Source organism: Natator depressus, chromosome 20 (genome assembly GCF_965152275.1).
Source record: "Natator depressus isolate rNatDep1 chromosome 20, rNatDep2.hap1, whole genome shotgun sequence".
NCBI classification, from domain to species: domain Eukaryota; kingdom Metazoa; phylum Chordata; order Testudines; family Cheloniidae; genus Natator; species Natator depressus.
The window spans coordinates 23053107-23079361 of record NC_134253.1 but is presented as its reverse complement, the minus strand read 5'-3'; the positions used below and the strand labels follow the sequence as shown (position 1 = coordinate 23079361).

Here is a 26255-nt window from a genome sequence, read left to right as displayed (position 1 = left end):
CGCTCTTTTCCACGTAGCTCCAGCCTCCCTTGCATGGTACAGCAGTCAGTGCTTCCACCCATTTCAAAAACATCGGCTCCCCAGACACGCGCCTTCCTTCCAGTCTTCCTAGCCCAGCCCTTCGCCTGCCCCTCACAGCACCATATTCCACCTTGTTCTGCCCGTCCGAACCAGGAGCTTCCCCTTTTGCATCCCCCAGCCAGGAGCATTTGCAGCCTCCGCTCCTGAGCCACATCAAACCCCAAGCCATCCCTTGCTTTCCAGGCTTCCCTTCTGTTGCCTTCTCCTGTTAGGAAGCTGCATTTGCTGCTTGGGGTACAGACTCTGTGGGGGTGGGGTCAAGCCCCAGTCAACATCAAACCGTTTCCTGTTCTAAATAAACCATTGCAAGGCAGGAGACCGAAGACCCAATCCAGCAGCCAATTTCTCATCTCCTCTCTCCCTCTCCCCCTGCACCTATCCCCCCGCCACCTCCGGTATTCCCAGGACGTAGGAGCACCTCCACAAACCAGGGCTTGCCCACATGGCTTTCACCCTCCATGCCGTGGGGGGGCCCTGACTCTACCAGGCTGAGGGCACGTGGTTATTGTGCCAGGATCCCAGTGTGTTTCGCTTTTTAAAAAAAAAATAAAAAAAATCACAGATGCCTTTGCTTGGTGCTGCCTCGGCAAGGGGTGGAAATTAGTTGCTCTCCAATTGAGTAACTTTGTCGTGTGAATAAAAGTGTTGCCAGGCCGGACCACGGTCCAGCTAGTAGCATCTCGAGCAGCGCCTGATGCTTCCGAGGACCTGGCCTTGATGGGCTGATCTTTGCTCTGCCTGGGCCTGGTTACGCGGGGCTGTAGCGCTGCACACCGCTGTCCAAGGCCTGTCCGCCAAGTGACTTGCCGGAGGCCACCCGGGTCTCCTGAGTCCCAGCTCAGTGCTGGGTTTCCCCCGTAGCTGGAACTGCTGGGGCGGATGCTGTGAGCTGTCCCCTCCTCCACGGGCTGAGGGTTCTGCAGCCGGAGAGAACCAGGATCTTAACCCTCCGTGCTGCTGGTGGAGGCCGAGATCCGGCCCGCGTTGGTGTAAAGCTGCAGGGCCGTGGCTGGTGTCTCCCTGACAGCTAGGTGCCAAGCGCTCTTCGCTGCACAACCCTAGATCTCCGGATCCCGGCCACTGCTGCAGAATGGCCTCGTGCAGCGTCTTGCCCTGCTTCCAAGAGCTGTCCCGATCCTGCTAGGTACCGAGCTCTCCCAGTGACCAGTGAAGGTTGAGGAGGCCCGGGCCCTCAGAGAGGGACACGCACGTTCCCCTGGCACTGGCCAGCATCTTGCAAGTCAGGGCAGGGGCCGTCGGCAGCCCCTGCAACCCATGGTGTGAAGGGGGTGGGGGGTGTTTCATCATGAAGGGAACTGATGTATCCTTTTCTTCCCCTTCCCACCGCCAGCCTGTGATCACGGAAGATTTCAGCCACTTGCCGCCAGAGCAGAGGAGGAAAAAGCTGCAGCAGAAGATCGAGGAGAGGAACCGGGAGCTGCAGAAGGAAATCGACCAGAGGTACAAGCGCGCGGTGCCTTTTGGGTGCCTCCTGTCTTTGTTCTCCTTCTCTGGTGGCGGCTCACCTGCTGGACTACATCTTCCATGAGGCTTCATGGACAGGGACTCCCACAATGCACCACCCTTCTCCAGGCTCTTAGTCCCTGAGGGTTTATCCACAGTCTGGCCTCCTGCTGCAGTGAGTTCTGTAGATTGCGCACAATAGGGAAATGCTATTTCCACATACCGTGTGCGCTTGCACTGTAATCACCCCTTCAAATAATCATTGTACAGTGAACCCAAGCGAGATGGGCGGCCCCATTGTGCCAGGCGCTGGACGTGCATTGTGAGAGCCAGTCCCTGCCCCAGTTTGTCTACAGTCTAAATAGACCAGGGTAGGATGGGAAAATAGGAGGAGGAGAAATGATTTCCCCCAGGTCGGGGCACAGCCAGTAACTGAAAAGAGACTAAGGGGGAGTGTGATAGAGGTCTATAAAATCCTGACTGGTGCGGAGAAAGTGACTAGGGAAGTGTTGTTTACTCCTCATAACACAAGAACTAGGCAGCAGATTTAAAACAAACAAAAGGAAGTGCTCTTCACGCAACGCATAGTCAACCTGCGGAACTCCTTGCCAGAGGATGTTGTGAAGGCCACAACTAAACAGGGCTCAAAAAAGAACTAGATAAGTTCCTGGAGGATAAGTCCATCCATGGCTATTAGTCAAGATGGTCAGGGACGCAACCCCATGCTCTGGGCATCCCTAGCCTCTGCTTGCTGGAAGTGGATGACAGGGGTTTAATCACTCGATAATTGCCTGTCCTGTTCAGTGCCTGTGAAACATCGGGCGCTGGCCACTGTCGGAAGACCGGATACTGGGCTAGATGGACCATTGGGCTGACCCAGTGAGGCCATTCTGATGTTATGTAGCTCCTAGTCCAGTGCCCATCTGTTAGGAAGAACTCCTTCCCCTTGTTCTCTCTATGTGCAGGAGGATATAAAGGGAGGGAACCAATCAGTTTTCATCCTACAATTTGCATTCAAATCTCTTTGCCAGAAGGCAGAAATTTTGTGTGTGCTGTTCCTTTAAATTCCTTCCCCGAACTCTTCCCCCCCCCCCCCCTTCCCCCCAGAGATGCCTTAAACAAGATGAAGGACGTGTACCAGAAGACGCCCCAGATGGGCGACCCCGCTAGTCTGGAGCCAAAGATCTCGGAGACCCTCAGCAACATCGAGAAGCTGCGCCTAGAAATCCAGAAGTACGAGGTAAGGGGGGAGTGCGGGGGTCACGGGGTGGGGTTACCTCTGACACGCTCCCCAGGCCCCTTTGGGAATCCACGCATCCGGCTCTGCTGTCCTGCCATCTGTGGCTCCAGACAACGCGATGCCCCGTGTGTCCGGCCAGTCCTTCCTTTGAACCGGTTCAAAGTGCGGTAAAGCCATAAGGGAGGTCTTTATCGCCCTCTAGTGGCTGAACCCTGTAACAGCACCGCACTCTTCTCAAGCGCTTTTCATCCGTGGAGCTGCGTTATCCCCATGTTACAGCGGGGGAAACTGAGACAAAACAAAGGGGAAGTGACTTGCCCAGGCTGACCCAGCAGGCCTGTGTCGGAGCTGGGAATAAAACCTAGATCTCCTGAGTCCCTGGCTAAGTGTTCTATCCACTAGGCCACGCTACTCTGCATTTGTTAAGGCCTCACCTACGCTAGCAGGTGGACGCTAGGAAGCCTACTCTTAGTGTAGACGCAGCTTGTAGTGGCAGAAGAGCGCTTTCGGTGGGGTAGCGTCTGCTGGTTCTGCAAGCAAAATAAGCGACGTTGGCAAAATCATTTGTATATTGCAATAAGAATGTAAAAAATCACACCCCTAACCGACATAAATACATGGTCAAAATTGTCTGGTCCCCAGCACAGTGTGCTCCAGGTCCACTCATTGTCCATTGTCTTACTGAGAGATTCTAAGTATTTCAGGTCCTTATCTGGTCCCCGTCACAGTTGAGCATCGCACCATTTCTAGTGTATTTATCCTCCCAGGGCAAAGCTGTTATCCCCATTGTACAGATGGGGAGACTGAGGCACAGAGAAGCTAAGTGACTTGCCCAGGGTCACACAGGAAGTCTGTGGCAGAGCAGGGACTTGAACCTGGGACTTAAGTCCTAGGCTAGTGCCCTATCTGCTGCACCATCCTGCTTCTCTAAGGCGTAGTGGGGTCCCACTCAGATTAGAAGCTATTTGGGGCAAGGACCAGCGTCTTGTTCTGTGTTCGTACAGCACCTAGCACAGTGGAGACCTAGGCCATGACGGGGGTGCCTAGGCACTATCGTAATACACCTAATAAATAATGTACAGCACCTAGCACAACGGAGACCTGGGTCATGACTGAGGCTCCTAGGCATTACCCACAATATGAATAATATCAAAAGATGAGAAAATATCTTAAACCAGGCAGAGACCCTACAAATAATGGTGTCACGACCGCATTGGTTCTCAGGGTAGGTGTCCTTATGACTCAAAGGCTGCTGGTTTGATTTATGAGCAGCTGAGTCAGGCCTAAGTTATTCTGGGGTGAATCGTGTGTAACCCAGTGTTCAGTATCGTTTCATTCATAGAAACAACCTGGGCCTTCAGTCGCTTTCTTTCTCAAGCAACGAACGTTACACTACACAATCCTGTTAAAAGGCTCTGCCCAGTTTCCTTATTCGCTAAGGAAGTTACTCTCGGCCACCGGTATATTTTATGAATGAGTCGGCTGGGTTTGCATAACCTGATAAAAGCACAGGTCGTGGCAACTTCCCCCGCCCCTTCCTCTGGTGATTCAGACCCTCTTGGGTGTGTCCTGTTCCTACAGTGCATACATAGCCCATGTCTCAGCTACAATCCCATCCTGCCCACTCCAGTATCAAACTCGCTGGGAGGCAGGACTCCTGGGTTCTATTTGCAGCTCTGGAGGAAGTGGCAGAGGCGGTGCTAGCCCATTGGGGGCCCTCAACAGAAATATTTGGGGGGGAGCCCCCCCTCATTGCCCCTCACCCACCTCCTAAAACTACGAGTGGTATTTCCATAACAAATATACCAACACGCATTACTGATAAGCTTGTTAAATAAGGTGAATGGTATCTTGGGGGTATTACTAAAGCGGGTCCCCCTTGAGCCGTTTGGGGCCCTAAGCAGTTGCTTAGTCTGCTTACGCTTAGCACCGCCATGGAGGAATGGGGCTCTAGTGGTTAGAGCAGGGAGCAAGACTCCTGGGTTCTGAGCTCTGATTTTGCACTACCTTACACTGGGGGCGGGGCGGGCAAGACAAAATATGGGGAGCCCAAAGACTGCGTGAAGCCTGGAGCAGAACTGACCATCGGGGTACTTGCAGCTGCTCTGGAAAAGCACCTGACTGTCTGGCCGAGGGCTGGGTCTGTAGATAGTCTGAGGGTAGGGATGGGGCCAAGACCCCACAGCGGGACAGCTGCTGAGGGGCATGCCCTGCCAGGAGACTAGGCCTAGGAGCAGAGAAGGAAGCCCCATGTGAATGAAGACGCTTGCCCCGTGTGCGAGCCGTCTCTGCTGTGGGGAGGCAGGAATGAAATGCTTGAACCTCTCTTTCTCCCCCGCGCCTCCCAGTCATGGCTGGCCGAAGCAGAGAGCAGAATGCTGAGTAACCGGCCGGACAGCATCCTGAGACAGAGCCGTCACCTGGACCACGCCACCTCCCTGAACAACAACGGCTCCCACGAGAAGGACAGGTGAGGAGGTGAAATGTCCTGCCTCCAGGAGCTAGAGGGAGCAGGCAGCCGTAATACCCAGGTGTGGGTGCTGCTGAATCGTCATCTGCATGTGTGGTTTGGGATCTCTGGGCTGGGTGCCGTCTGTCTCGCGAGGGAAGGATTTTTTTCATTGAACAGAACCCAGGAGTCCTGGCTCCTTAGCTCCCTGTTCTCATCACTAGATCCTGCACCGCTCCCAGAATGGGGATTAGAATTTAGGAGTCCTGGCTGTCGGCCTGCCACCCCCTGGTCTAACCACTAGACCACACTCCTTCTGAACAGCCACACTGGACTCCCTGTGGCTGGAGCTACCCCCCAGAAACAGCCGCTCACCCTGTGTCATTCCCCCCTCAGCCCTGATGCCACCCACTCTGATGACAGCCAAGATGCCCTGAACCAGCCAATCTACACAGAGTTTGATGAGGACTTCGAGGAGGACCTGGCCTCGCCCATCGGCACCTGTGTGGCCATGTACCAGTTTGAAGGTACTCGCCCAAGACACTTCGGAGCCAGGGTCCCAGGGTGGACTACATCTCCCGTGATTCACCAGGGTCTTGCCCCTCTTTGACTGAGAAAGCAGTACATTATGGGAGTCTTGGGCCATGGTGCATCATGGGAAATGAAGTCTCGCTTGGGAGTTGGGCCCAGAAAGGAGAATGAGGCACACCTGAACCATGACTCCCATGAGGCATCATGGCAGCATTTCCTCATAAAAAATTATTCTGCTTTTTGGGTAGTTTTTCAACAGAAAATGGACATTTCCATGGGAAGCAGTTACTTGACCTGAAAAATCTCATTTAGTCAAAAACCAATTTTCTGCTGGAAATTTTTCAACCATCCTTTGCCACTTCCCCCTCCCTCCACATCCCAGTGACTGGTGCGCAATGAGGATAACAGTCTTACTAGTGCTGGCTGCTAACAGAGCTCCTCCTTTAGGTCAAACAGTAGGAACCTACTGAAAGGTTTTAATACTGAAAGGCCTTGAGTTCAAACTCCACTTAGGGGTTGGAGCCTTCACCGCCAAGCAGGCTACATCTCCAACCCCCTGTTCGGTCCACACCCCCAGGTAGGGGTTTGGCATAAGTTTCCCTCTAACTGCTGTCCATTGGGATATTTCCTGGCTAATGGGGGACAAGGAAGGGTCATTTAGGGTCTGTGTCATTCACCCATGTCTTCCAGTGGAAACTTCCAGCCCCCAGTGGCCTATTGCTGCAGGTGTGATCCCCCAGGGCTTCTGAGAGCTCTAACATACAGGCCCTCCCATCCCTTCACAGGGATGCGGGAGGGGAACCTAGCTGAGCTCTGAAACGAGCGATTCTTCTCACCCCGTTGCCTGGATTTCCCCCACCCCGTTCCTCCCTCCCTCTCCCCCCAGGTTCCAGCGAAGGCACCATCTCCATGACGGAGGGGGAGGAGCTGAGCCTGATGGAGGAGGACAAAGGTGACGGCTGGACCCGTGTGCGGAGGAGCAAAGGCGATGAGGGCTACGTGCCGACGTCCTACCTGCGGGTCACCCTGAACTGAGCTCGGGCCTCCCCGCCCGGCTGGAGAGCGGCAGCTGGCTCGTGGAGCTGCAGGGGGGGCGGCGGGGATTGGAGCAGCGCTGCTGGAGCCCGGGGGTTGGGACTCATGGGTACAGGTGTGGAAGTGGCCCCTGGCCCGGCGTAGACAAGTGGCCCTCGTGGGCAAGCAGTGGTGCCTGCTTGCAAAGCAGATCGCCTGTGAGGGGAAGGAGAAACCCCCCCCATCACCCCCTTCTGCCCAAGCCCCAGCTCTGTGGCATTTCACATTTCAGCACGGCCTCTCGGCTTGCGGGGGGAGGTCGCAGTGGGTCCTGGGGGGAGGGGTGGACTGGGTTTCTGGCTGTTGCCCCTGCATACTCCCATACTGTGCCCCCTCTGTCAGTTCCCCGTGAGTGAGTGAGTAACTCAACCTCCTCCTAAAAGCATCTGCTGCACCCTGCCCTCTCCCCTGCTCTTAAGCACCTGGGCTGTGAACCCCACATTTCCCCCAGGGAGGTGGCTGCAATAATCCCTGTGTCCACAAGGGGGTATGGTTCAGATTCCATCCCTCTATACTCAATAGGGACATGGTTCCCATGCTACCCCCCACCCCCTCCTGGGTGGGGCTCATAGGAGCCTGTTGTTATTTCCTCCTGTGGGGAGGGGGGGGTGCATGAGGTCTCTGGGGTGAAGGGAGCTGCACCGCCTCCTGCTAGTTTAGGGCAAAGGGATCCAGGCTCAATGTGGGTGTGATGGGCAGAGCCCATTGGTGGAGGTGGGGGGGGGGGCTTATGGAATAGAAAGTGCATTGATTCTTCCACGTTCATCACCCTGGCATCTGGGCGTCTTCCAGGTGTATGTTAAGCAGCATGCCGAACCTCAATCCTGGGTCAGTTGTTTCCTTTCTGGGATTTGAACCCAGGACCTGTGGCTCCCCGCTTAGGCTGGCCCCAGCCCAGATGTTAATGGAACAGAGGTGCCAGCCGGCCGGGAGCCCCCGGGCCTGAACCTCCGGCCATTCTCTGCCAGGGCCCGTGGGTCTCAATTCACCTGGCCCTGGGGGGGAGCGAGTGCCTGTTGCAGCTCATGCCACCAGCTCGAGCGTTGGCCGAGCTCCAGTCCACTTCCCCTTCCACCGCTGGGGCCATGACATGCACTTTATTCCCCAGACTCCAAACCCCCCCCCCAGCCAAGGGGGGAAAAATATGCATAAAGTGCCTGCTGCATAAATGAATCTGTCCCCTGGGGGGGGGGGGGGCTGATCTTGCTGGGGGGAGCCCAGGGGTCTGTGCTGCAGCCCACCCCTTGTGTGTAATAATTTTTTTTTAGAGGACTCTAATATATTAGCCTTTTATACAGTGACCAATTACTGCTCGTTTTAGCCTATGCCTCAGTTAACCCGTAACATAAGTGTAAATGTCCCGGTGGTCTTGGTGTCTGTTCACCCTACTGGGGGGGGGGGAAAGAGGCAGATCCTGTCTCCCCTCTGGTTCTGAGAAGTTGGTCGGGGGGGGGGGGGGGTCGCTGTGCCGGAGCCCGGAGCCCCCGAGCCATAGAATGTATTTCCTCTGCAGCCTGGTGCCTTTTACACTTTATGTAAATAGTTGATTTCTCTCTTCCCTTCCCCAGTGCAGTTTTTAAGAAGTTTATAAAAACAGTACAGACTCTGTGGCCTCGGTTTGTTTCGGCCGTGGGAGGGGAGCAGAGCGGTTCGTCCGTATTCCAGCGCCACCTAGCCCACCCTGCTCTTAGGGAGAGGGGCGCGGCTAGTTGTGTAGGTTACCATCCTGTCTAGAAGCCCCCCAGCTGAGAGCAGGACCCCACTGTGGTGGCCCGGGGGCCAGGCAGCCGGGCCTCGTCCTCACTAAGGCGAGGTCTACACCACGCCCCCTCTGTCGATCTAGGGGGTGTGAAAAATCCACACCCCTGAGCAATGCAGTTATACCGACTTATCCCCCTGTGTACCCGGCGCTCTGTTGATGGGAGAGTTTCTCCCGGCGGGAGAGGAGCGTTTTCACACCAGTACTACAGCGATGCAGCTGTACTGCGAAGACAAACCCTGAGGGATTCTAATACAGGTGAGGACGCTCTCGTGTGGCCGAGGCAGGGTCTGGTGTTCCCAGGTGCCAGCAGGTCCCGCTACAAACTACGGAGGGGCTTAAGGTTTCCCTGAGGCTACGCCCGCTCTTCCCTGGAGCTCTGCCTTGCGTCAGTGTGTTGGCTCACAAGTTAAGGGTGCTTCTTTTTTGCTCATGTGCTGGAGAGCCTGGATGGGGATGTGGCCCAGGAAGCTTTTAAATGCTATGTAGCTAGTTGAGGCCAGCCCCAGCTTTGGAGGGTTGTTCTGGACTACCTCGCCTGAGGTAAATTACCCTGTCTGCTAATGCGATGTCCAGCCCTCCTGTGGCTACCCGGCAGTAGAAATGCATCCTGGTTTTTCAGTGAGGACAGAGCTAAGGAATGATTATCCCTGTTTTTCACTTGGGGAAACGGAGGCACAGAGGCAGTGACAACCCCCCAGCTGCGCTGTGGCAGACCAGAACACAGGTGCCCTCACAGGGTGCTAGTGGGTTTAGAGTAGGGGGAATTGGCCACCAGGACTCCTGGGTTCCATTAGCAGGGCTAGGCCCAGGGGAGGAGGGGGACTGGGAGTCCGGACTCCTGGGTTCTATTCTCAACTGTGGGAGGGGCATGGGCTCAAGTAGGTGTGGAGTCCTATCTTTGCCTTCCGTTGATTTTGCTGTGTGACTATAGGCCTGTCTCAGTTTCCCTGTCAGGGACGTGGTACTTTTACTTCCATTCGGAAGTTCTCAATAGTGTGTTAGAGGCAACATTTCAATTGCTAATTTCTGCTAGAGTAGAGCAGGGGGCCAGTCACACTTGTGCTGTCTCCAGCCACCCCCCTTCTTACTCCACAGTGGATGTGGGGAAGAGAGGGGGACCCCATGAATGGAAGAGCAGTTTAGTTGAGCTGGAGTGTGCATTGGTTTACAGAGAGCAGGGGCCTTAAACCTCACACCCTCACCTTCCCCCATAGACAAGGGCTTAGCCTGAGTTCAGAGCATCCACACAGGGCTAAGCCCCGTTGTAACTACCCTCGTTTAAATTCCCAGCTTAGGCTCTCATGGGCATAACCCTCCTGGCCAGCCGCTCCTTGGGGCATTGGACGTGCACCGCCTCAAGCTGGTTCCCCTCACATGAGCATAGACTTGGGGGGGGCACCGCCTCAAGCTGGTTCCCCTCACATGAGCATAGACTTGGGGGGGGACACCACAGCCTGGCTTGGACTGTTCCCCTCTGTGGTGCATTGTCTGGTTTCACTTCCCCACTGCCCTCGGCTGAGGAGCGTGTTGGGCTCAGGTTGGGGGACCAGGCTGGGGGTGGGGACGCTACGAGGGTCCTAGTCTAACTCCTGGCCGGCCTCTCCTGGGTCTTCACCCCTTCTGCTCCCACTGCTGCAGCATGTTTCCTGCCAGAACTGGCAGCCAAACCCAGGTGTCTCCTGCTGTAACCATTAGGCAATTCTTCACCTCCAGGGCAGAGATAACAGCCCCCCTGCCACCCCCGCTCAGGGGAGCTCCCCCAATGCATTGAGGGCAGCACAAAACCGCTTCATTTCAGGGGAGAAGGGGGTAGGGGCAGAGATTTTTAACATCCTCTAAGCCTCCAGTGGTCATTCTAAGGGGGCAGGGCATGGATCCCCCTTCAGGCTAGGGCACCCCCTGAAGGGGGTGAAGGGCCCAATGGGTGTCTACCGCCCTGCCCTGTCCTGGGAAAGGCAACAGCCCTCAAGCCCCAGGCTGAGAGTTCTAGCCCCGCTCCTCCTGCACCACTCCAACTTGCCCCAGGCTGCAACTTAGCCCCCCTCTGCCAGAGCCCTGCATTGCCGCCCCTGCATAACTGCAGCACCCCAGGGCCTGGAGAAACCCTTTGCAGCCGTTACCAAAACCAGCTGGAAGGCTTTGGTTTATTACTATTGCTACAACCACCACCCCGCCCACACACACTTTGCTGGGAGGGGGAATCCCCCCTGCTCCTTTGCTCCCTTTCACCATCTCACACCCTCCCACGCTGGCAAAGAGGCGGGGGAAGCTGCAGCTGCAGTGGCATTTTGCATTTAAAAAGCCGTGGGTGCAATGGGTCCACCAATCCTCCTCACTCCTGCAAGCTTCTGCACACGGAGCAGCCGCCTCCAGCAGCAAGGCGCGGGGGGCTGGTAGAATACTGCCCGGGCGTAAAGCCGCTGAAATCTCTGTACCCCCCGTCCTCCGCAGCCCGGGGCCCAGGAGGCTTTTGGGCTTGGGCTCGTTCCCCTGCCCCCATCCTGCTACCGGCGCTGGTGGCCAGGCTAGGGGAGAGATCTCCAGGCAGTGGGGCGCTGTCGCTCCTCCATCCTGTCTTGGCTCTGCAAGCCATTGTTCGTGGGCTGTGCCGTGGCGGTGGAGGAAACTCAGGGCTCCGTTTTCCTCGCTGGTTCTAGTTTCTGGGACAGCACCGTGAGGATGGCGTCAAATTTCCTGTAGCGCTCAGCCCGGTCCGCGGCCGCTCCTTTGCTGCCCCAGAATAAGCGGAGCGCAAACTCGGTTTGGAAAGCTTCGAGGAGCTCCGGCGTGGCTTGGAATCCTAGCAAGAGGAGAGAAGATACCAGGGAAGGGCTGAGAGGTGCAGGAGAGCTGGGGCTCTGGCTCATTCCTTCATAGAGGATCAGGGTTGGAAGGGACCTCAGGAGGTCATCTAGTCCAACCCCCTGCTCAAAGCAGGACCAATCCCCAACTTTTGCCCCAGATCCCTAAATGGCCCCCTCAAGGATTGAACTCACAACCCTGGGTTTAGCAGGCCAATGCTCAAACCACTGAGCTATCCCTCCCCCACCTTCCTATGCTGTCTGTGTAATCGCAGGCCCGGGGACTAAGAACTGGCTTTATTGAAGGCGAGACCGAGCTCTACATCCACTGGGGCTACTCAAACCATTTCCATCACAGCTGGGTTTGAGAATGTTACTGTCTGGATCTGCCTCGGCCCTGCCTTGTGGGAGTTGCAGTGCAGTGGCCGCATATCCACTATCACCTCTAGGGGCAGAGCTCCCTCGTTGGACTACATCTCCCATGATTCACTACAGCATCACTTCATGGGGCAGTGAAGCAATGGCGTCAGGGGGGCATCATGGGAGATGTAGTCCAGCTGGGGAACGCAGCCCAGAGACAATAGGGAGCATGACGAGGTAACCGAACTACAACTCCACTGAGGCTCTGGAAAACCTTCAGCCTGCCCCAACAGATAGACCGGGCTCCCTGCAGCCCTACCTTGGAGCTTGGCCTCTGCGGTGGCTTTGTATGCCCCGGCGCTGGTGGCGATGGAGCGAGCGGACTCCAGCGTCCGTAAGAGGAGGTCGCAGCTCTCCTCGTGGTCGTCCCAGAGCTGCTCCCCTTCCATGAGGCTGATGAGAGGCAGGAGGTGAGGGACGGCGACCTCTCCGGGGGAGGAGTTCCCTGCAGTAGGGGGACAAGGGGTCAGAGAGCCACCTCCAAGCAGGGTCGCGTATCCAGCCTGTGCCTTGGAGGCCAGGCACCCGGCGGGAGCTGGGCCGGCAACCCCAGACATGCACACCGTGGCTGCTCGAGCAACAGCTCTTTTATCTCGGGCCTTGGTCTCTGCAAGTCTAGCCACTGGGGTTGATGTATCAGGCAACCAGGCAACCAGAAGAGGTCTGTCCTAATCACATCCCCCCGCCCCGAAACTGCAGTGGAAGCTGCTCGGATAAATGGGCACCAGCTTCCCCTCCCCCGCGCCCTCCCACATGATTGTAGATGCTTCCAGCCATCACCCGTCACACCTAGCGTTAGTCAGTACGGGGCCTGGGGGGGAGGGTCTAATTCTCTCCCTTCTACCTGAATGATGCTTTGCTGTTGCAGGCTGGGGCTAGAGTAAGGAGGACTGGCCACGGAGGGTGAAATGCAGCCCTGGTGTAAAGGGTGGATCCATGGCCAGCACTGAGGCTTAGTGCAGGGGATGCTGGGAGAAGAAGAGGATCGGACCCCATTTGAGACAGGAATCCTCTTCCCCCGCATGGACAGAAAGAAGGATGTCCACTCTAGCTTAGGTACTGACCTGGCACCCACCACCCTAGCAGCTGGGCACCTTGCTGTCATTAATGCATTTATCCTCACCACCCCCAGAGAGGCAGGGCTCTCATCCCCATTGTACAGATGGGGAAACTGAGGCACAAAGGGCCTATGTGATTTGTCCACCGGGATACTGGAGCAGAGCCGGGACTTGAAGCTGGTTTTCCCTAGTCTCAGGCCAGCACTCTAACCACTGGGAAAGCCATCCTCCTGGACTGGGCCAGGGCTCTGGCATAAAAGGGTATTTGCAGGGGGGGGAGAGCAGCACATTTAGGGGACCTGTACCATTTGGCATCAGAGGTGGGGGAAGGGGGCCTGGCTTTGAGCCAGCCCAGGCTGGTGGCACACAAGCCCAGGTGAGGCCATCCGTCCATACCCCCCTGCCCCAGCCTAATTCCCACCTCTCCAGGTGTCAACCACCCCCTGCAGCCCTCTCTTCCCGGGGCGAGATTCACCCCCATGATGCTCCCACCACGTCCCCTCCTTGCCCAGGCAGATCCCTCCCCAGCTTGTTCCATCCCCTCTCAGGTCCACGGATTGGGCACCCAGCGGGCCATGCTTCACCTTCCCCCCGGTTGAGGCGTTTCACGAAGGGCTTGAGGTCCTTTTCGAAGGCGATGGCGCTCTCGGTGTGGCTCTGCCGCAGCTTCTGCCACGTCTGATCCAGCCGTGCAACCTGCAGAGTGGTGGGGGCGGGGCAGGGACAGGAGTGAGACATTGGGGGGCAGGCTACGGTGGGTGCCATGCCTTGGGGCAAGCGTCGTGGACCAGACGCTGGCCGCTCGCCAGATGGATGGGAGTCCCGTTCCTTAGGGGTAGATCAAGGCCTATTGGATCCCATTACGATAGAGCGACTCAAGACTGGGCCGGGCACTGCACAGACCAACTGACCAAGGTCGGGGCCACCTGGTGCCAGGTGTTGCTCAGGTGCTGGCTGAGATCGAGGGCTCCCCCATGGGCTGGGTGCTGCACAGACCCATAGGCAGTCCTTGCCCTGCACAGCTCACTGTGAACACGCACAGTGCGGGCAAGGGAAACTGAGGCCCAGAGAGGAGAAGCGACTTGTCCGAAGGTCACAGGTCTCCCTAGTCCATTAACACGTTACCTCCCCCTAACCCTCCCTCTCCTCCCCTCTAATGGGGACCAAGGCAGTTCTGCTCCCTCCCGTCTTTTTCCCCAGGGCTCACAGCCCGTCCCGTGACAAGACAATTCCATACGCCCCTCTCTATGGGCCGGCCCGAACCATCCTTCTCTGTTGGCCTCATCAAGGCTGCCTTATAGGCTGGGGCCAGGGCCGGCCTCTATGGGGAGCAGGAGCTAAGTCACACCCCCCCTCCCCCCCAGCTCACCCCTCACCTGGGGCAGCTGCAGGCCCTTCATCACGGCCGACAGAGCAAACAGGTCCCCGGCCGAGCCCTTCAGCTCCACGGCCAGCTGGACGATCTTGTGCAGGGTGGCAGCTCGCTCCGCCACGCCCCCTGTGCAGCCCAGGATGTCCACCGCGATGCCCAGGGCCATGAGATGGTGCCTGGAAGGGGCAGAGACACCGCAAGGGGCTGAGCCCTACCGCTCACTAGCAGGGCGGGCGGTGGGACTGTAGCTGCTCAAGGGAGGCTGGCGTTAGCTGGGGCAAGCTAAGCAGGTCTGGGCTTGGGCGTGTGTTAAATGGGAGACCTGCAAGGGAAACACCCCCTGCGTAACCTGGGGAGGGGCTCAGGAGGGGGAGCGCTCCCCGCTGAGCTCTGGTCTCCACTTAAAACATAGGTTAACCGCCTAAGTGTAAGAAATTAATCCCCCCCCCTTTCCCCCTATGATCTAGATAAGCCAAGCTAAGCCCCAGTGCAAACACCCTAGGGTGACAGAAGAATTCTTCCGTTGCCCTAGTTACTGCTGCTGGAGGGGGTGGCTTGGTGATGGGAAAAACCCCTTCTGTCGTGCCGGGGGGGGCCACGTTGCAGCCGTAGGGCGTGTAGCGCAGACACGCTCTAAGTCTGCGCAGATCCTAATGCCCCAGCGTGGTGCTACTGGGGTCTGCTGCAGTGAGTGGGGCTTTCAGGAGGGGGTGCTCTCCCCCTGGCAGCCAGTGCAGACCTCAGTACCACACTGCAGTGCTAGGAGGCGCTCTGCCATCTTTCACCGGAGGCCCCGAGCTTGTCTACACAAACATTTAGTCCCCAGCAAGCTGGGGCTGGGAACTTACCCCAGCCGGCCGCGCTCTAAGATCTGGTCTCCGCTACACACCTATAACTCCGGCACCCAGGGGTGTGAACCGCCCCCCACCACCAGTCCCCCGGCTGATGCCCACTGGAAATGTGAGTTGATCCAGTCGTGTTTCAAAGCACATTCACAAGCTGGTACTGCATGTCGCACGTCACCTGGGTGCACAGGGACAGAGCGTGCAGGGGGGGGGGGGGGGCAGGCTCCCACCCTAGCTTGCCGCAAACTAAATTTTCATGCAGATGAGCCGTTAAATGCAGTCTTAACCTATTCTGTGGTCAGTAAAGGGCTTTACCCAGCCATGCCCCGGCCACGTTTTATTCTAACTGTCCCCCGCGGCTTTCACTAGACTCCAGCTCCTCCTCCTGCCAGTGCAAATCCTGCTGAGCTGTTGCGCCATCCTCGCGCCCTCACCCAGAGGCAGCCGCATTTCAACACTGCTACACCTCATCCCGCAGCCTCCGTCCCCACACCCTGCTCCCCCAGGCCGGTACCTTTCCAACAGGTCCAGGCGCAGCTGGTGCCCATGAGGCAGGGTGATCAGCTCCAGACCCGAGCTTACCCCCATCGCCTGCTGCTGCTCCCTGGACACCCTGGTGATCCTGCCAACCTGGTGCAAGCAACAAACAAGCGCAGGGGTGAGGGCCCGAGATCTGCCGGGACAAAGGGACCCTCCTGCCGGCGGGGGGGGGAGCGAGGTCACTGGGTCCCCCAAGGGACAGGGGCTTGTCTTATTACACTGAGAGCCCATGGATACTCCGATCCCCCCATTCCACATTCACTGGGGAGCGAGCAGTACCCCCAGCCAGGCTTAAGCAGGCCCATGCAAAGACCAGGGAGGGTGGGTCCCCGTCGGTCCATAAGCTACCTCCTACTCATCTCCAGGATCGCTGGGCTGCAGGGAGTGGGCATCAGTAGGGGGCGCTCTCCCCACACAGTTATGCTAGGGGGTGCTGTGCTACAAAGGAACAGGGCGGGGGGCTCAGGAGGGGGCGCTCTCCCCCCCACAGGCAGTGCCGACCCCAACCCGCTATAACTACCCCAATCTCCTACTTCCTGTTCTCCAGGGCTGCTTCCCATCGGAGCTATGGGGCTCCTACCCATTCCCCTTATGGTGGGGGTGGGGACAGTTCCATAGCCCCCGAGATCCCCTACCCCCCAAGCAATCCCCCCCCCCTCAATATTTAACCCCTTCTACCCACAGGCTGCAGCTTCGCTAAGCTGGCAAGGTCTCAGCTCTGGGAAGGGCCAGTCCAATGGAGGGGACTTGGAGGGGGGAAAGTCTGAGGACCACGGGTGGGGCTGGGGCGTGAGAGGAGAGGAGCTCTCTATTAATTGGGCTGGAGAGGTATGAGATGGGGCCACCCGCGCAGGATAACAAGCCCCCCGAGCTTCTCCCCAGGGGAGAGCGGAGCAGCCGCTGGGCATGGCTGGGGTACAAGTGCACAGATCCCAGTGGCCAGTTTTTACCCCCAGGGTCCGACTGCATTCCCAGGGGGTCCTGGGGTCCAGGGCTGTTAGAGGCAGGGGGTAATGCCACCCACTTACCCATGCCAGTCAGGTTTAGTGTCTGGGTGCTGGGTGTCAGTGGCTACCATGGCGCTGGTAGCCCGTGATATCCAGGCCAATGATCCTGTCTGGCCTTAAATTCTATGGCTCTATGGGGTCTTCCACAAAAAGGATCTCAAAGCCTCACAACCAGCTCACCTCCCCGCACCCCACTGCCCTGGAGGGCCCTATCATCCCCCTCACCATACAGATGGGGGAAACTGAGGCACAGGCCATAGTTGCATAGTGAGTTGGCAATAGAGCTGGGACTGGAACCCAGGAATCCTGGCACCCTGCCCCCCTAACTATTAGACCCCAGTCCCCTCTGAGAGCTGGGGATAGAATCCAGGAGTCCTGGCTCCCAGCACCCTCCTGCTCTAACCACTACATCCCACTCCCCTCTCAGAGCTAGGGATAGAACCCAGGAATCCTGGCTCCCAGCTCCCCCTTACCAGACAGTCCATGTAGAGGACATGCAGGGCCATGGTCCGGCAGTCATGCCGGGTGAAGAGGTCCTTGAGCCGTTTGAGGGCGCCGGGTTCCAGGGGCTTGTTGTCGGGGGGCAGGAGGAGCGAGGGGAAGCTGTGGGGCTGGAAGGAGGAGGCTGTCTCCAGTAGGGGGCGCACAAAGTCCCCCATCTCCTCCTCGTAGTGGCGTGGCCGGGGGAGCGGCACCCCCTCGTCCTCGAGGAAGCCGAAGGCCGTGTCCGTGGCCCGGGCCCGGCCACGCCACTTCTCCTCGGTGTGCAGCCGAGCCACGTGGCTCCGCAGGCCGGCCGGGGCTTTGGGCACCAGCTCGCAGTAGGTGCTGGGCTGCTCCTGGGGGGTGTCGCCCACCAGCATGGAAGGGGCCCGCAGGGGCTTGGGGGGAGCCTTGGAGTGCAGCTGCCCCTCCGAGCCGCTCAGGGCTGCACCCCCCTCGGGGTCCAGGCACCTGGGGGCGGGGGGCCGCAGCACGGGGTCGCTGCCAGTGCGGAAGACGGGCGAGGGGGGCGGGAGCTTGCTCCATTCCTGGGTGCCGGCTGGAACTTCCGGGCTGCCTGCAGAAGGAGACGGGACCATGTCAAAGTGGGGAGCGGAGCAGCCGTACACATGGTTCCCACAGAGCCTGGTTCTGATCTCAGCCAGGACTGATGTGAATCTGAAGTCGCTCCCCTAGGGACAGGGGAGTTACACCGGCGTGAAAGCAGTGGGGTGGCAATCAGAGCGATGGTGATATGCAGCAGGGCCAGATCCCCAGCTGGCAGAAATGGGCTATCGCTCCATTGGAGTCAATGGAGAGATGCAAATTTACACCAGCTTGAGGATCTGGCTTGTAAGGAGTCCGTTATTTGGTGTATTACAGTAATGCCTGGGAGCCCTTGTCATGGTCCAGAACCCTGTTGTGCTAGGAACTGTACATTATCTATTAGATGTATTATGGTAGTGCCTAGGCGCCCTGCTCGTGGACCAGGAGTGTGCTAGACGCTGTACATTATACATAAGAACGGCCACACTGGGTCAGACCAAAGGTCAATCTATCCCAGTATCCTGTCTTCTGACAGTGGCCAATGCCAGGTGCCCCAGAGGGAATGAACAGAACAGGGAATCATCACATGATCCATCCCCTGTCGCCCATTCCCAGCTTCTGGCAAACAGAGGCTAGGGACACCATCCCTGCCCATCCTGGCTAATAGCCATTGATGGACCTACCCTCCATGAACTTATCTAGTTCTTTTTTTAACCCTGTTATAGTCTTGGCCTTCACACCATCCTCCAGCAAGGAGTTCCACAGGTTAACTGTGTGTTGTGTGAAAAAATACTTCCTTTTGTTTGTTTTAAACCTTCTGCATATTAAGGCATCTAATAGATGTATTATGGTAGCACCTAGGAGCCCCGCTCATGGACCAGGAGCATGCTAGGCACTGTACCTTATCTATTAGGTGCATTACGGTACCACCTGGGAGCATTGCACTAGGAGGCTGCACAAATTCTGTTACACCGGCGTAAATCCAGAGGAACTGCATTGAAGGTAGCAGCCAAACCAACCCCTGCCCTGTACCCCCCCAGGTGGCTGAAGGGGTTAATACCCCTCCCCCCAGTGGAGGCAGCCTTTGCCCTCCAGCCCCAGCTCCCACGCACCTGTCCGCAGGTTACTGTCTGACTGCGCCGTGTAGAGCAGGGGGCGCCGGCCCAGCTGATCCAGCCCGGTGGGCTGGCTCCCGCTCCTGTCTTTCACCCTGCAGGGAGAAGCGGCGACACCGTGAGCCCCAGGCTGCTGCAGACCCCCAAGCAGCAAAGAGCCCATGCCCAGAATGAAGGGGATGCCGGAGTAATGTGCCCAGCTGTTGGATCGGGGATCCTGCCCTCCGTGCCAGGGCTGGGCTGCTTCATGGAACGTGATCATTTGTGGGGAAGCCAGTTTGGAGCCCGAGTCACTCGTGTGAGTCACACACAGCACCAGGGACCGGCCTTTGAGACCCAGCCCACAGCACGGGGGGCAGTTTGGCAGACACAGGGTTAATAATCAGGGCAGCCCCTATCCCCCTGGGTTCGGAAAGCGCTTAGCAAGGAATTTAGCATCACAACCCATCTCCAGGTGAGAAGATCAGAAGACCCACTTCACTGATGGGAAAACTGAGGCAAGGAAAGGGGAATGGGCTTCCCCTGAGGTCACATTGTGACTCTATGATACAGCGGGAATAGAACCCAGGAGTCCTGACTCTGAGTCCTCCCTGCTCAAACCCACAACCCCCCCCCCCCCGCCCCAACTCCCCTCCCAGAGCTGGGAACCGAACCCAGGCATCCTGACTCCCTGCCCTTCCCTGGCTCTATCCACTAGACCCCATTTCCCTCCTGGAATTGAGCGGAGAACCCAGGAGTCCGGACTCCCAGCCCCAGCTCTAACCAGTGCCATTTCCCATCCCAGCGCTCACCGGAGCAGGTTCCCCTCTGTCGGCATCTCCCCAGCGGTGAGTCTGTGGTGGCCGAGTCTGTGGGCAGGAGCCGCGTCCCCCTCGGCCGGCTCCTGCTCGTCCAGACGGGGCTGGCCGGTGGCCCCGTAGCGCTCTTGCAGCCAGCGCAGCGGCACGTCCCGGTTGACGGGCCGAGAGACCACGGCGCCCGAGGTCTCCGAGACGGGCTTGCAGTTGCCCACGTAGAAGCGCACCAGGGCCGGCACGTTGTCAAACTGGTCCTGCTCAAACTGGAAGAGGGTGCGGGAGTAGCCCTGGCGAGGGCGCAGCACCACCCGGATGATCTTGAAGTGCAGGGTCTCGCCCAGCCAGCGGCAGGACAGCACATAGTCCCCCTGGCTGGAGCCTGAGTCCCGGATCAGGAAATCCCCGTCCTCCCCCAGCAGGGACTCGGCCTCCTGGGGAGACAAGGGCTGTTCACTGATGGGGATGGCAGGCAGCGGGACTAGTGGTTAGAGCGGGGGGGGGGGAGGCTGGGAGTCAGGACTCCTGGGTTCCATTCCTGGCTCTGGGAGGGGAGCGGGGTCTAGTGGTTAGAGCGGGGGCTGGGAGACAGGACTCCTGGGTTTCATTCCTGGGTCTGGGAGGGGAGCGGGATCTAGTGGTTGGGGGGGGGGCTGGGAGTCAGGACTCCTGGGTTCCATTCCTGGCTCTGGGAGGGGAGTGGAGTCTAGTGGTTAGAGCTGGGGGGCTGGGAGTCAGGACTCCTGCTTTCCATTTCTGGCTCTGGGAGGGGAGCGGGGTCTAGTGGTTAGAGCCGGGCGAGAGGGGGGCTGGGAGTCAGGACTCCTGGGTTCCATTCCTGGCTCTGGGAGGGGAGTGGGGTCTAGTGGTTAGAGCGGGAGGTGGGGGGGCTGGGAGTCAGGACTCCTGGGATCCATCCCTGGCTCTTTCACTGACTTTCTGTGTGACCTTGGCCAAGTCACTTCCCCTCCCTGCACTTCTGGGTCCCCCTCCGTAAACCAGGGATACCGAGCCTCCTGGGCTGGTGGGACTGAGCTCCATGGGATCTATGCCGCAGCCAGGGCAATGGGGCCTGACCTCAGCTGGGGCCTCTGGGCACTACCATAATACGCCTAATAGATCAGAATCGTGGGTACCTCCCGTGGCAGGCAGCCATGGTACCACGCGTGGCTCCGCAGCTCCTCCGTGCTGAGCTTCAGCTCCTCCTCCAGCTCCTTCCTGAGCTTCTCCTTGGCCAACTCCATGGTCACCTCTGCGTAGGCCTCCTGGGCGGCAAAGGGTCACAGGTCAGCAGCAACATCTTCCTCCCAACAACTGGTTTAGTGCCCCCCCCCGCCCCCCGGACTCTGACCTCCCGGCCCATCCACGCAGCCTGATCTCTCCCAGCCTCTGACCTCAGGACAGGGCAGTGTCATAGAATCTCAGACTATCCGGGTTGGAAGGGACCACAGGAGGTCACCGAGTCCCACCCCCTGCATGTCCATGCCCCCGTTGAGATCAGGGCCCCGCTGTGCCGGACACTGCAGACAACGAGAAATAGACAAAATGATAAAATGCAGGATACCAATCCTTCCTCTCGCTGTGTCTCTTTAGTCTGTGAGCTCTTCAGGGCACAGACGCTCTTCAGGGCTGAGCAGCACCCGGCATGGCCGGGGCACCCCCAATCTCAACTGGGGCCTGCACAGGACCCAGCCCGATGGCGGGGGGCAGGGGGAGCCGATCCCGATCGGGGCCCCTAGACCAGGGGTTCTCAACTTTTTCCTTTGTGAGGCCTCCCCAACGTGCTATAAAAACTCCATGGCCCCCCCGTGGTTTCCTGAGAACCACTGCTCCAGAACCTACGGTCAGATCACCACTAACATTGCGGGTGGGGCCCGGGATGGCTGTGCAAAGAGCGGGAAGACGAGGGGAAGACGATAAGATGGGGGGGAGTGGAAAGAGCAAAGTGCCAAAAGCAGCCATGGCATGTAACCCTCTCCGATCCCTTTACCCTGTGAGGAGCCTGGCTGTTCACCCGGACCCGGAGGAGTCTAGTCCTCGGGATCAGATCCTCCTGTCCCAACGCTGGCTCCTCCGGACTGCCTGCTCGGGGTGGTTCCTTCCGGTTCACGCAGCTCCTTGCCTAGGCAGGTTATCAGACGCCGAGCACACCTTGGGATGCCTGGGCTCTGAGTCAGCGGCACTGGGAGCCCGCCAGCAGCCCGTGACCCTGGCAGGCCGGAAGAGTTCCAGCCCAGCGAGCAGGCCCCGTGGTGCAGCTCCAACTGGCTGGCGTGCAAGAGCCCTCAGCACAGGGGACGGGGCCGTTTGATACGAGTCTGCGCTCCTGCTTACGGAGGAGAGGGAGAGGGCACTGCAGGAGCTGGGGGTTTGCCCTGCAGCCAGCGTGCGCCCCACAAGGTCACTGCACCCTGGTTGCGTGTGTGCCTCAGTTTCCCCTCCTCCTTCACCGTGGTGGCATTCAGAGGCCACGCAACTGGGAACAGAATGCAGGAGTCCTACTCCCCAGCCCGCCTGGCACTCCCCTTCCAGAGCTAGAACTCCTGGGTTCTAATCCAGTCTCCCCACCAACCACTACACCCCACTGCCCTCCCAGAGCCTGGTTAATTCATCTTACTGAACAGAAAGCAGTCACCTTCAGCCCTTGGATCCAGGATCCCCACGTCCGTCTAGTCCTTTCCTAGGGCTTCGGTCACCCTCTGATCAGGACCCCCTGCTAGCCTTGCTGCTGGACTCCTGCCCCTGCTCCTGCTGTGACTTCCCCCAGCCCCCACAAGCACCCCGTCTCCTCCACCCACCCCGGACACCCAGCCTCTTCTACTTACAGAGACCCCCAATAAGTCACATTACTCTTCACAGCTGTGGTCCCTCCAGTTAGGGGCTGCACCTTGGGGCTCCCAGTCCCTGCTGGGAGGGGCTGGGACTGGAGTGGCCTGGAGTGCCTCCCACAGCCAGCGCTCCTGCCCCGCTCCCCACAGCGCCCCCTGCTGGGAGAGGCCAGGGCTGGGGTAGCCAGGAGCTCCCACGACAGCCAGCTCTCCTGCCCCGCTCCCCACAGCGCCCCCTGCTGGGAGAGGCCAGGGCTGGGGTAGCCTACATTTCCTACCGTGGTACTTCTACAACAGAGGCAGCAGAGGGATCCCAAATTCGGTGGGTCACTGAGACTCTGAGCTCCCGGTGCCATGGCCACATGGCTCACCCAGCCCCTTTGTCCCCAAACACCGTCCTTCCATGTGGCCTGGGTGCGTCTCCACGACGGGAACCCTAGAGCAGTGGTTCTCAACTAGGGGGGCTGCGAGCCGGTTTCAGCGGGGCCCGCCAAAACGAACCAGAGAGGGGCCGGCGTTCAACTCGCTGGGGCCCAGGGCAGGAAGCCGAAGCCCGAGCCCCACCACCTGGGGCTGAAGCCGAGGCCCGAGCAACTTAGCGTCACGGGGGCTCCCCTGTGGGGCGTGGGGCCCCGGGCAATTGCCCTGCTTGCTACCCCCTGACCTCCGCCCTGGCTTTTAATCTACCGGATATGCAGAAAAACCATTGTGACACAGGTGGGCCGTGGAATTTGTATAGCATGGGGCAGGGGGAGAGGGGAAGGGGGCTCGGAAAGAAAAAGCTTGAGAACCCCTGTCTAGGCTTAGCGCATCTGTGCACCCGCAGGTACCACACCCAAGCCGGACGGACGCTCTGCCCCCTTTAGATGACGTGAGACAGCCGCCGACTGGGATTCTGGTCTGAAGCCTCCTCGCAGGGGACTAGGCGCCCGCAAAGCCTGCTTGCCTTGAATGCAATTAACGAGGAAAGGCCCATCCGACACAAGGATCCTGCTGGGTGAAAGAGGAGCGATTGCAGTTTAACCCGCTTCCTCGGCCCGACAAGCTAGGGGCCCAAAATGATCAGGGCATGGGGACATGCCCAGGTGACCCCGGCAGACATTCCACGCTCCATGCTGCAGAAGGTGGCAAATCCCGTCACTTCCCAGGTCCCTGCCAATCTGGGCCGGGGCAGGGGGGGAATTCCCGCCCGACCTCAGATCTGGCAATCAGTTTGACCCTGAGCAGGTGAGCAAGACCCACCAGCCAGACATCTTTGGACCTCCTAAGAGCACCGGTCCCCGTGGTGTCCCATCTCCAGCTGTGGGGTGCTGCAGCATGGGCCACCCCCCCCCCCCCAGCTCTGGCATCAGAAAAGCTCTACCTCCAGCCCTGATCCCACTCAGTGGGCATTCTGCAGCTGATGGCAACAGGTCTAGGATCAGGCCCTGAGTGTGGGCAGCGGTCCGTTCTCTTGACTCCCAGCCCCATGCATTAGCTACCCGACCGTCCACACTACTCACACGTGGGACTGGGAGGGAGCCGTCATCCTGCAGATGCCAGGATGCTCTGCCCCCCTGAATCTTGACACTGGGTTCCCACAGGAGGGACACAAGCCCATATGGAACAGGGCTCAGACCCACCCGTTCATTCAACACAGGTGCTGCTGAGCTGCCATACGTGGGCACCAGCTGCTACAGACCTGCGCTGGAATCAGAGAGGAAAAGGCTCCAAGAGGAATGATGTTCCAATAATTTGGGCCCTAGCCTAGGACTTGGGAGACCCACGTTCTAATCCCTGCTCTGCCACAGACTCCCAGGGTGACCTTCGGCAAGTCAGGTAGCCTCTCTGAGCCTCAGTTTCCCCATTTGTACAATGGGGGTACCAGCAGGGTCCTGCCTCAGATGAGGAGTTGGGAGGATAAATATATTAAAATGGTGAAGGGCTTTGAGATCTGCTTGTGGAAAGCACCGTGTTAGAGCTCTGATTATATCCCCTGCTCAGCCAGCCAGCCCTCTGCTTCCTTTGATCCTTGCAGCAAAGCTGCCAAGACAAAATTCCTGCCAAGGTCAGGGACAGGCCCCCGTCTACAGAAGGGCTGAGCCCCCTACACCAGAGCCAGCCAGCGCAGCTTCCCAGCTCTGTAAATCACAAGCCCAGATCTGACATGATCTCCCCTGTGGCTAATTCCCCCTCACTGTTAAAAATGTGATTCTTATTTGCAGCATGAATTTGTCTGGCCTCAGCTTCCAGCCGCTGCATCTCTTCCTGCTAAATGTCAGAGCTGCCTAGCATAGGTGCTTCTAGGCTGTGATCAAGTCACCTCTTAACCGAAATAAATCAGGCTGCTTAATTCTCTCAGAGTCAGGCTGGTTTGAATCACTCTGATCAAGGGATACAAGAATCTACGATGTACAGGCAACTCCAGGGCCTCACGTGAGGGGATGCCCAGTCTGACGGGGCATCCAACCTGCTAGGACCGTTCACCACTGGGTCTCCACCCTCCAGGGCTCACGCCAACCCCCCACAGAGATGCTTCCTCCTAAAAGGGGATGAGATTCAGATCAAAAGCCCCCTGGGAAGAAACTGAATGGCGAGTCAAGTGAGATGAAAGGAGGGGCGGCTCCCAAGCTCTTGGGCCCAGACCCGGAGCCCCGGTGTCTTCATCAGCAAAGAATTAGAGAGACAGATAAAAAATCACAGGGAGATGATGGCACATGCTGGGTCCTGATCTTTATCCGTGGGGCAGACCAAATAAGCAGCTAAGCCAGGCGCGCGCACCAGCCAAGCTCCACGGAGAATGGGGAGACGCAGGGCCGGACTCTGGCCTCGGCTAGGGTGGTGTAAATCCAGAGTCACTTCAGTGACATCCCCGGATTAACACTATTGTCTGGATCTAATGCAACAGGGACTGGGGGGTGGGGGGGGGGGGTGATACCAGGCTGGCTGTGACAGCTCAGACCAATGGGCCATCAAGGGTGAGGAAACACAGAGCTAGATGGGTCCATGGAGCTGATCCAGGGTGGGGCAGGCAGGATACTGAGCTAGATGCTCCCATTGGCCTGACCTGGCACCATGGTGTGGGCGGGGAGGGAGAAGGCAGGATACTGGGGTAGATGGGCCCATTGGCCTGATCCTGCAGGACAGTCCCTGAGTCCTGGCCCCTGAACTCCGTGGCACTGGGCGAGCGGCAATGCAGGGGCCTGGTGATGCTGTAGTTTTCCTGGCTCTCACCACCCTTCTAATCCCCCAGCGCAGCCCCATTGGACGGGAGCTGCACGCCCGGCTCAGGACATGGAAACCCCGGCCCTGTGGCTCCATCCCTGGGAATCCAAACACAAAGGGCTGGGCGGCCACACAATGGGGAGGAAATCCTCCACCCTGGCGTGCTTCCCCCCGGCCATTGCAGGCCCGGTTTGCTGGAACAACACTAGTGCGGAGGCAGGCTCAGGGATTGGCTCCTCCTCCCACACTCCCCGGGGAACTCAGCCGGTGTAAATCAGCCACGACTCCAAAGGAGCAGAGCCAGTTTACACCAGCCGGGCATCTGGCCCCATCAACTCCCGCAGAGCAACGCCCATGTACCCGGGGCCAAAAGGAAAACTGGCAAAGGGCATGGACACCAACGACTGGACGACCGCCGGGGAAGGAAGCCGGTCACCCGAAATAAGTGACGTGACACGTGTATTTGTTCCGATCAGCCACGGCCCACCGCCACCAGTGAAGCCTGTGGACTCACCTCTGCCAGGGCTCCGTGGGCGCCGCGGGCCACCTGACCACAGCATAGGCAGGACACATGCTGGCCACATGCTGATTTCAGATACCCCAGGGTAAATCCAGGGTCCCCCTCCGACTGCCACGGGGTC

At 58.5% G+C, this 26255-nt stretch overlaps 2 protein-coding genes across 4 annotated transcripts in view; one reads left to right on the top strand and one right to left on the bottom strand.

The window, feature by feature from the left end:
* The window catches only part of TRIP10 (thyroid hormone receptor interactor 10), a 72528-nt gene extending 65505 nt beyond the window's left edge, over nucleotides 1-7023 (top strand). For 2 of the 3 annotated variants that reach the window (XM_074934935.1, XM_074934934.1), the window contains 5 exons: nucleotides 1433-1542; nucleotides 2653-2785; nucleotides 5134-5255; nucleotides 5631-5761; nucleotides 6652-7023. In XM_074934935.1, the coding sequence (XP_074791036.1) occupies nucleotides 1433-1542; nucleotides 2653-2785; nucleotides 5134-5255; nucleotides 5631-5761; nucleotides 6652-6800 (645 nt within the window). In that variant the 3' untranslated portion in view covers nucleotides 6801-7023. The remainder of the gene's footprint in view (nucleotides 1-1432; nucleotides 1543-2652; nucleotides 2786-5133; nucleotides 5256-5630; nucleotides 5762-6651) is intronic. The other variant, XM_074934936.1, reaches the window with a different exon arrangement.
* A 1335-nt stretch (nucleotides 7024-8358) lies between these two features.
* On the bottom strand, nucleotides 8359-20960 carry SH2D3A (SH2 domain containing 3A). The gene is made up of 10 exons (XM_074935250.1): nucleotides 20934-20960; nucleotides 20719-20847; nucleotides 19580-20016; nucleotides 18786-18883; nucleotides 17118-17704; nucleotides 15612-15727; nucleotides 14257-14428; nucleotides 13465-13576; nucleotides 12082-12267; nucleotides 8359-11401 (listed from the first exon to the last, which is right to left on the bottom strand). The coding sequence occupies exons 1-10, from the start codon at nucleotides 20943-20945 to the stop codon at nucleotides 11229-11231; spliced, it is 2022 nt and encodes a 673-aa protein (XP_074791351.1). The 5' UTR covers nucleotides 20946-20960; the 3' UTR covers nucleotides 8359-11228.
* Nucleotides 20961-26255: the final 5295 nt, after the last annotated feature.